Here is a 10605-nt window from a genome sequence, read left to right on the forward strand (position 1 = left end):
AGAATGAGGGGAATTTACCCCCGGGCAAGATGGAGGGGAGGACACTGCAGGGTGCACACGGTGGGGGTGGTGGACAGTGTGCCCGCAGGCAGTTGGAAGTGCTAACAAGCCTGGTGTGTGCCCGGTGGCAGTGAACATACGTGGAGGAGCAGCAAGGGCATGAGCACAGAAGTGCATTGCAGCCCTTCGTTGATTCTGGTTTTCTAAAGCTTCCTGGCTTTCCCCTTCCTTGCTTAGGACCTCCAATGCCCCTTCCTCAAGGGTCTTCACATCAAACAACCAGAGACTGTGAAGCAACTGCTGTGTACTCCCTCGAAGTACCGCATGGATATCCTGCAGTGGATGTATACACGGTAATGGAGCGGCTGCTTCCTCCCCCATTTCAGTGACACACGTGGTGCCACTCAACCTACCTGAGCCAGATAGGGTTTGTTCTGTCCCTGGTTCCCTCTCCCGCCCCTCTCCTCCTCCCGTCCTCTCCCCCCTTACCCCAGGGGCTCTGTTCCCTACCCCAGATCACTGTGACAACAGCTGCTGAGGTAAGAAGTGCCAGCTATGGAGCCATGGTCAAATTTGGGGTGAAAATGCCCCCCCCCCACCATTGCTTTGGGGAGTCTCTTCACCACTTGGCTGAAGTACTCAGCTTGGCTTCTGAGCATTCTTTTTTTTTTTTTTTTTTTTTTTACGTTGACTACTGATTTCTGGACTGGAAGGAGCCTGAGAAATGATCTACTCACTTTAGTTGTTTTGTTTTCAGACTGGGAACCTGAGGGTCAGGCTGGTGTTGTAACTGCCTCGGGTCTGTCTTATCACTCAGGAGTGACAAGCAAGCCAAGACCCCCTGTTTCCCAGTCCTCCAGGCCAAGGTGTGGCCTGGTGTATGTGCTTGGCACTGTGTAGGGCAGTGGTCGGCAAACTGCGGCTCGCGAGGAAGCAAAGCCTGCCTTGATGGCAAGGGGAAAGATCTAGAAAATCAACAGAATGTCTGTTTCTTGGGAGCAGCAGCCCCTGAGCTGAGCATCTATCTTAATGCTCCAGTGGGGAAGACAGGCCCTGTGCTTTTGGACATGAGCCCCAGGGATGCCCAGGCAGGGTTGGTACAGGCGTCTTTCGTGAGGCCAGGTCTGGGCCTGCCCCTCTTCAGCCTGGCCTGTCTGCCTTTGCAGCTGCAGAAGACACCTGGGCAGGAGCCTGGCAGTGGAGGATCGAGGGTCTAGCCTGCACCCAGCTGGTGTCTGCTGGGCCATCGGATGTCAGCAGGCCTAGCCCTGAGCTGGGTGTCCTAGGACGGCCAGGAGGAAGGAGGAGGCATTTTCATGCTTAAGTCTCTCCTGCTGCCTTGCAGGCTCGTCCCTCAGGTTCACCACAGACCTTGGTATACCCACACTCATAACCTTTTGCTCTCGCTCACCTGTTCTCCCTCCTGGAAGTGCCCTTCAGGTCTCTGCATGTCGCACATACTCTGACACAGCCTTCAAAAACCCAGGTCACACGTCCTATCTCCTTTTATTTATTTTTTATTTTTTAAATATATTTTTATTGATCTCAGAGAGGAAGCGAGAGGGAGAAAGAGATGGAAACATCAATGATGAGAGAGAATCATTGACTGGCTGCCTCCTGCATACCCCCTACTGGGGATCGACTTCACAAACCAGGCATGTGCCCTTGACCGGAATTGAACTGGGGACCTTTCAGTCCACAGGCCAACACTCTATCCACTGAGCCAAACCGGCTATGGCTTATTTTTTATTATTTAAATTTTTAAAAAAAAATTAATTTTAGAAGAAGTGAGAAAGAGAGATAGAAGCATCCACGTGAAAGAGAAACACATTGCTGCCTCCCGCACACGCCCCGACCAGGGGTCAAACCTGCAACCTTTTGGTGCATGGGACGATGCTCCAACCCACTGAACCAGGGCACATCCTATCTCTTTTTTAAAGGTCTCGCTTGCGGTGGCTCAGTGATTGAGCATCGACCTATGAGCCAGGAGTTCACGGTTCGATTCTGTGGTCAGGGCACATGCTCAGGTTGTGGGCTCAATCCCCAGTAGTGAGCATGCAGGCGGCAGCCGATCAATGATTCTCTCTCATCATGGATGTTTCTATCTCTCGCTCCCTTTCCCTTCCTCTCTGAAATCAATAAAAATATATATTTTTTAAAAAGTCTCCAGTTTCCAGAGCAAAACATATTCTTTCTTCCCCTGGACACCCACAGCCTTGGAGCACACGCCTGCCAGAGTCCTCAGCCTGTTGCTTTTGTCTTGCCCGCTGTCCTGTTCGGCTCTGCAAAGCACTGGGAGCTGCCGGGGCAGGTATCAGGCAGGGCTTCCCCACCAGGCCGGACTGCAGCGGTGTTGTACTGACGAGGGCCCAGGGGCACATGCGCACTTGTGCCGTTCCAGGTGCCTCAGATTCGGATGGGTGCCCTCCAGGAGCTGGGGCTTTAGTGGCTGCAAAAGGCCAAGACACGAATCCCAGTATTGGGCACACCTCCACAGTCTGTGCCGCGGACACTGGCAGGGAGGAGGTGGCATTTGACCTGGGATGGAACAGGTGATGGTAGGTGCTCATTTCCACAGGAGCAGGGAGTTGTGTGGGAGGGAGAGCCAGGTAGCAGCAGCCTGAATGGCGGCCCAGGGCAGCTCACGTGGAGCCTTGCAAGCCACATGAGGCCTTTGAATTTGGTGCTCTGTGCAGGAAGAGCGTGGGACCAGGGAAGTGCCATACTGAAATTGGCATTTTGGCAAGGTGACTCGGGTTCTGTGGCAGATGGATTTGGAGGGGAGACCAATATGGAAGGTGTAGCAACAGCTGCAGGGAAAGATGGCAGGCTCCTGGCTCAGAATGGCAGATGGCTCACGTGCCAGCCATTGCCAGCCCTGGAGGGGCCAACGCCTTGTCCAGGAACCTGGGAGGAGAGAGAGAACTGAGAATAGCCTGGACTAGTGCTGGGGTCTTGAGCTCCCTCCCAGGAGGAGGGAGGCCAAGGCTATGGCTTGGAGATCCTGGGGGAGGGAGCCCAGATTTGCCTGGCCAGAGGAAGCTGGGCACTGGGTCTCTCTGCTGGCCAGAGAGGCATGGGAGCAGTCCACAGCTGCATTCCTCAGATGCTTTTAGTACTTTTTTAAACACAAGAAACTGAATCCTTTTAATGATCCCACGCTGGCAAAAGTGCTATAGTCCTTTCAAGGGCCCGAAAAGAGGATTGGACAGAGTTCACTTCCCCCCCCCCCCAAGTTCATGTTGGCTTTCTTTGCACGTGGCTTTCCATTTCAGCCCTCGTTTAGGGCCACCTTGTTCACCCCTCTCTTGGCAGAACCTGGGAGCTGCACCCAGCATTGGCTGGGGAGCTCAGCATGGCAGCTCTTGGTGGCATAAATGCCAGTTGAGCTGGCCCTTGGTGCAGGAGGGGAGCAGAGCCACAGGGCCCCCTGGGTGGATGAGTTCGTGGAACATGAGTTTCCTTGGCTCGCAAAGAGCTGTACTTGCTTTCAAGGCTTTGAACGCTGTTCATTTCTGCCCCGCTCCCTGCTGCTCCAGGAAAATCGACTTTTAATGAAAGCCCTTCCCGAGCAAGGTCACTTAGGCTTTTACGGACTTGTTCCTTAGCGTGTCGAAGTGCTTTGCTGTGGTTCAGCCTGCTGGACCGCTGAGCACTCACCAGTGTTTGGTGCCTTGTGAGTGGGAACGTTGCCTGGCAAGCAGGCCCAGGGGCCAGCCTCCTAGCATTTCACAGGGTGGGCGCTTTCTCCTGCCCTTTCTGCCCCTGCCTTTTTTGGCAGAACAGGGATGGGGTGGGGCTGTGTTGCCTTAATGAGGTATGAAGACAGGTGCAGCTGAGCAGCTGAGGCTGCTTGGTCCAGCCCCCTCTCTACTACAGTCCCAGGGGTCCCAGGCCCCACTAGCTCCCAGGGCCCCAGCATGGTCAGGGCAGGTGTGGCCTGGGACAAGGCATTTCTAGGCATGGCCCCAGGGAAGGAGCAATGAGCCCTCGCCATGGAACAGTCAGCGTGATGAGAAGGCGCAGTCTCTAGGTATCTTGATGCCTCTTGTCTTTATGTAGGGAGGTCCCACCATGGCTACCCGCTCCTGGGGCTCACACTATGGCCTCCTCACAGAGGAGACCCAGCGGGAGGCCTGAGCTGCGTGTCACTCGTGCTGCCTGGCAGGCACTGTGGCCCTTACTGCCTTTGGATGTGGTCTGTGTCTGGAAAGGGTTTTGTCCATCAGCTCAGTATCTTAAGGCAAGATGCTTATGAGTGGCCACTGTTTCGTTTATCGGTGTGGTGTCATCGAGGCTGAGGCTCCACCACACTAGGAGGGGCAGCTAGAATTGCTGTCTCACCACCCAGGAGGTGGGGCGTATGAACCCAGAGCCCATAATACTAGGAGCCCCCAAATGGCTTAAAGTTGTGACCTGGAGTTAACCCCCCAAACCCTCACTGCTGATTAAAAAACACACACACACACTTTTTTTTTATTATTGATTTCAGAGAGGAAGGGAGAGGGAGAGAGAGAAACATCAATGATGAGAGAGAATCATTGGTTGGCTGCCTCCTGCATGCCCCTTCTGGGGATCGAGCCTGCAATCCATGATGTGCCCTGACTGGGATCGAACCACAATCTCTTGGTTCATGGGCCAATGCTCAATCACTGAGCCACACCGGCCGGACAGTAATTCACTTTTTAGAGTTTGTATAAGGAGGGGTCGTGAGGGTACCTCTGCAGCTCACTCAGCCCTGACTGGTTTTGCTCTTTACCTGCAGGGCCTGTCCCTCCTCGGCACCGGTTCTCAACCCAACAAGTAGGACCCCAGAAGAAGCGAAGATCCAGGGTGAGTCTGTGTGAGGGGAGTTGGGAGTTGGGTGGTGGAATCTGGACATTTCTGAGCGTGTGCATGGCCTCCTTAGTGAGGTATGAATTTCCCATTGGACTGGTGTTTTCTTCTGGATGGTGCACACCCTGTGGATGTTGCTAGAATCTTCTAGAACAGCGGTTCTCAACCTGTGGGTCGCGAACAATGAAAATACATCCTGCATATCAGATATTTACATTAGGATTCCTAACAGTAGCAACATTACAGTTATGAAGCAGCAACGAAAATAATTTTATGGTTGGGGGTCACCACAACATGAGGAACTGTATTAAAGGGTCGCGGCATTAGGAAGGTTGAGAATCACTGTTCTAGAATCAGGCTTCCTCCCCCACTGATGTAGCAAATGGTGAGCTGCTCTCATAGGGGCATGTGAATAAGACCAAGAACCTGTCACCCTGCCAGTCCATCCCCTGAGGCACTGTGGGCAGAGACAGCTGCTCCTGCCGATGTCACTGATGGTTATCTCCCTGTGTCACTGGTGTGTGCACGTGCACACTACACCTGGTACTCCTAGGAGCACACCGGCAGCTGGCCCCGGGGGCTTGTCTTGTAACCACTTCTTTTCAATCCTCTCTTGGCAGAAACTGTCCGTAACCCAGTAATGGACATTATTAGATAAAGGGCACCCAATTGCGGTCCTCAGGGTGGTGGCTAACTCTTCATCTTCACAGTGATGTCTCCAAAAGTTGAAATTTCCACGGGCCTGCCTTTGGCCCAACCGCACCAGGATGGGGTAAACTGGACCCTGGAGTCCTGATCCATGTCCCAGCCGGCACTGCCAAATTAATTATCTGAGTGCAGTTGTCCCTGAGGCTCAAATAGGCCAGAAGAACAGGGCATTGTATCTCGGAGCCTGCAAGGCTGACCTGGGGGCTGGCCTCCCCCGCACTGTGTCCGCTACTTCCCTGCTGACAGGACCATGTCCAAGCCCGGTGAGCCTGGCCATCAGACAACACTTTCATTGTCTAACATACATGCACGCACAGGTGCTAACCCCAGCCCACAGCCTTGACCTTGCCGTTTCCGGCCTCAGTTTTCTCCTCTGTAAAGTGCCACGATAACCTCAGCGCTGCCCACCTAGTGGGAGTGTGCTGAGTGTCCAAGCAGGTGATAGACATGAGTGCTTGTCAAAGAGTGTAAATGGGAATCACCAATCCATCGAACAAGTCTTAGTGGCGCACCCGGCACTGTTTTAGGTGCTAGCAGTGCAGCAGGAAGTTATACTGCTCTCACGGTGCTTAGGTGCTAGCGGGGAAAGACAGGTAATAAGCAGAGAAGGCAGCCAGATTCTCAATATGTGGATGGTGAGAAGCACTACAAACAAAGGCTGGTGCAGGCGAAGTGGTGCCTGGGTGGGTTGGGAGAAGGGTTGTGCTGTTGACATAAGGCCAGGGAAGTCCTCTCTTTGGAACAGAGACTTGCAGGAAGGGAGGAAGGGAGTCCGGTAAATGCCAGGAAGAATAGTGTTCAGGGCACTAGAACAGCAAGTGCAAAGGGCCTGAGGTAGGCTTGTGTGTGCCTGGCAGCTTTGAGGAACAGTGAAGGTGCCCGGGTGGCTGGTGTTGAGTGGAGAGCAAGGGGAGAGTGGTGGGGTGAGGTCAGAGGGGAATGGGGCCAGATCCAGCCAGGCCTTGTGGGCCACAGAAGGATGTTGACTTTTACTCTGAGGAAAGCTGCAACCTGACTTTGGGTTTCACAGGGTCCCTCGGACCACTGGGCTGGGAATAGGAGGCCCAGGCAGAGGCAGGGAGACCATTGGGAGGGTCTTGCAGTGAACCAGGCTAGAAATGGGGGCGGGGCGGGGGAGTGGGAGCAGGGTGCTGCCCAGATCCTGGATTTATAGTGAAGGGATGAGGGTCAGCCAGACTCCCCGAGGCTTGGATGTGGGCTAAGCAGGAGAGGGGCCAGGGAGGACACAAGGATTTGGGGTTAAGGGCTGTGGGCAGAGCAGGTGTGCTTGAGGGTATAACTGGCATCGGTACAGCGTTCCAGGATTATTAATACTTTCTCATAGATGCGCTGCTTGCTTCCTGCACCAAACCTTTCAAAGCAGATGCCAGAGTTCTGCCTGTTCTGCCACTAAGGCACGTGGGGTAGGAGATGGGCTTTGCCTGTGAGGGTAAGGACACTGCCACAGTGCTAGGTGGGGGGTGTGGAGTTGGCACTGGCCCGAGGCTTTCTGGCTCCAAGTCTTGGCCTTTCTCTGTATACCAGATGGTTCCTCAGAAAATACCCAGGGCACCCTGGACTCAGTTTCCCAACTTGTAAAATGAAACTAAGGCTCACTTCCTAGGGTTGGTGGCAAGAGGAAAGGAGACGATGACATGAAAGGTGTGTAGGAAATTGACAAATGGGAGCAATGGTTCCTTTTGCTTTGGCCTGGCGAGGTCTCCGAAAAGGCAGCACACGGAGTGTTTGGAAGGTTCTCTGACCTCTGTCAGCTCCTCAGGCAGCTGTAGGTCCCTATATGGAAGACCATGGGATTTGACCCCTTATTTTTAGGTGAGGAAACTGATGCCCAGAGAGGGGCAGTGACTGGGTGCAGGTCACACAGCAAGAGGCAGTCCTAGCACCTAGGTGTGTGGTCCACCTGCTTCCTTATCCACCTGGGTCTTTCAGGCCTTTTGGGCACTGGACCTGCTGACACTGGAGCGGGAACACCCTTCCCTGAGAACTACTGGGAACCCTGCACCCCTGGGTGCATGACGTCCTCTCCTATTTGGGTGGGTATCTGCAGTAATAGAATCTTTGTGTTCCAACAGTGATGTTGTCAGTGAGCCGTGAGCTGATGCTGACTGGGCCGGTTACCGGGGACATCCTGATGGTAAGAGAGGGCCCTCTCTGTCCCCACTCATCCCCACCCCTGCTCCCTAGCCCCCCAGGGCAGGAACCCATAGGATTCCTTGAGTAGAGCGTAGCCATTGCTGAGGAGGCCGAGGCTTCTGATGACCAAAGGGACAGAGTGCATCTTGTACTCGGTCGATGACTTTCTACACACCAGCACTGTGGTAAGTACTTAACATGACAGTAATTGTCACGCCCACCCTTGGCAGTAGTACTTGTCGTAGGCCCATTTGACAAGAGAGGTGACAATTCACTTGAAGTCACCCAGTGACAAACCCAGGCCCATGACTCCCGAGCCCATGCATTTTCCCCATGTGCTGCCTTACTGCAGGCTTCTCTACAAAGGCGGCTCTAATCCACCCTCCCACCCCCATCCGTCACTCCTGATTCAAAGAAAGAAACCCTGCCCTCCACTCTTAATATTTAAAAAAAATTTTGAAGTAATTATTTCCACATTTCGGCTACTATAAATAACGTTGCTATGAAATGTTCCTGTATACGTTTTTGACGGAAGACATGTTTTCAGTTCTCTGGGGTATACAGCTAGAAGTGGTATATGGCAAGGAGTTGCTAGGTCATATAGTAACTTGACTTTTAACTTTTTAGGAACAGCCAAACCATTTTCCAAAGTGGCTGCACCATTTTTACATTCCCACCAGCAACGTGTGAGGTTCCAGTTTCTCCACATCCTCACCACACTTACTGTTGTCTTTTTGGTTCCGGCTATCCTGGTGGGTGCAAGGGCGATCTCATTGTGGTTTTAACTTGCATTTCCCTGATGACGAATGATGTTGAGCACCTTCGTGTGCCTATTAGCTATTGATAGATCTTTTTTTTTTTTTTTGAGAAATGTCTTTGTTCCATTCTTTTGCCCACTTTTAATTGGATTATTTGTTTTTTTATTGTTGAGTTATAAGAGAATCATTGTTGGGAGAAAATCATTGATCGGCTGCCTCCTGCACGCCCCTCACTGGGCATGTGCCTTGACCCGGAATCCAACCATGACCTCATGGTTCATAGGTCTACGCTCAACCACTAAGCCACTCCAGTGGTTTTTTTTTTTTTTTATTGATGTCCTTTATCAGGTTGAAGATGTTCCCTTCTATTCCTATATTGTTAAGTTTTTATCATGAAAGGGTGTTGAATTTTATAAATGCTTTTTCTGAATCTACTGAGATGACAATGGGGTTTTGTTCTTTATTTTTTTCTTCCTTTGTTTGTAATGCTCCAAGTTTCCTTCTGGTATTGTTTCACTTCCGTCTGAAGAACTGCCTTCAGCAATTTTTTTATTTTTTATTATTTTTAAAAATATATATTTTTATTGATTTCAGAGAGAGATAGAAACATCAATGATCAGAGAGAATCATTGATTGGCTGCCTCCTGCATGCCCCACACTGGGGATCGAGCCCACAACCCAGGCATGGGCCCTGACCGGGAATTGAACTGTGACCTCCTGGTTCATAGGTTGACGCTCAACCACTGAGCCCCTCAGACCAGGCCCCTTCATTCTTGATAGATATTTTTACTAGGTACAGAATTTTGGGTTAGCAGTTCTTTCTCCACAGGACCTGTTGAGAAATCTGCAGTCATTTGAATCATTTCCCCCTTGTGGGTCATGCATTGTTTTTCTCCCGCTACTTTAACATTGTTTTCTTTGTCATTAGTTTTTTTAATCAATTTGATTATGTGTTTGTGGGAAGATTTCTTTGTGTTTGTCCTGTTTGGATTTGCTCAGCTTCACAAATCTGCAAGTTTGTGTCTTTTGCCATACATGGAAAGTTTTATCTGTTTTTTCTCTGTTGCTCATATTAGATAGTTTCTGTTTGTTTTTTGTTGTTGTTTTTAAAAAAATATATTTTTCTTGATTTCAGAGAGGAAGGGAGAGGGAGAGAGAAACATCAATGATGAAAGAGAATCATTGATCAGCTGGCCCCTACTGGGGATCGAGCCCGCAACCAGGGCACATGCCCTTGACTGGAATTGAACTTGGGACCCTTCAGTCCGCAGGCCAGTGCTCTATGCACTGAGCCAAACCAGCTAGGGCGATCGTTTCTGTTAATGTTTTCAAGTTCACTGACTCTTTCCTTTGTCTCTCCATTTTGCTATTGAGTCCATCAGTGAGTTTTTAATTTCAGTTTTTCTATTTTTATGTTCTAAAGTTTCCATGTGTTCGTTTTTTTTTTTAATCTTGATTTCTTGGTGATACTTTCTATTTTGACTTTTGTTTCAAGAGTGTTCATGATGACCTGTTCAGCATTTTTATGATGACTACTTTAAATTTGTCAGGTTACTCCAGCATCTGCGTCATCTTGTCATTGATGTCATTTGATTGTCTTTTCTCATTCAAGTAGAGATTTTTGTGGGTTTCTTCATGTACCAAGTAATTTTAGATTGTGTCCTGGACATTTTGACTATTACTTTGACTCTGGGTCTTGTTAAATTTTATAGTGAATGTTTGTGTTTTAGAAGGCACTTAACCTGGTTAGTTTAAGCTTCCTGCTTCTCTGGCCTGTGGTCCCAGTGACAGCTCAGTTCCCACAGCCTTTGTGCCATTTGGGTCTGTCCTGCACGTGCGCCACCTGGTGGTTGGCCTGGGACCTGGGCGCTGGTTTCTCCCCTGGCTTAGTAATCAGAGTCTTCAGAATGCTCATCAAGATCAGATCCGCCCTGACTGGTTTGGCTCAGTGGATAGAGCGTTGGGCCATGGACTGAAAGGTCCTGAGTTCGATTCCAGTCGAGGACATGTACCTTGGTTGCAGGCTTGATCCCCAGTAGGGGGCCTGCAGGGGGCAGCTGATTGATGTTTCTCTCATCGATGTTTCTAACTCTCTATCCTTCTCCCCTCCTCTCTGTAAAAAATCAATAAAAATATATTTTTAAAAAAA

General features: G+C 50.7%; 1 protein-coding gene across 1 annotated transcript in view; it reads left to right on the top strand.

Moving 5' to 3' along the window:
* The first annotated feature begins 233 nt into the window (after positions 1–233).
* Positions 234–10605, top strand: part of HAUS7 (HAUS augmin-like complex, subunit 7) — a 22221-nt gene continuing 11849 nt past the window's right edge. The window contains exons 1-3 of the mRNA XM_005886154.2: positions 234–353; positions 4766–4833; positions 7638–7699. Coding sequence (XP_005886216.1) covers positions 325–353; positions 4766–4833; positions 7638–7699 — 159 coding nt within the window. The 5' untranslated portion in view covers positions 234–324. The remainder of the gene's footprint in view (positions 354–4765; positions 4834–7637; positions 7700–10605) is intronic.

Source organism: Myotis brandtii, unplaced genomic scaffold (assembly GCF_000412655.1).
Source record: "Myotis brandtii unplaced genomic scaffold, ASM41265v1 scaffold959, whole genome shotgun sequence".
Classification (NCBI taxonomy): domain Eukaryota; kingdom Metazoa; phylum Chordata; class Mammalia; order Chiroptera; family Vespertilionidae; genus Myotis; species Myotis brandtii.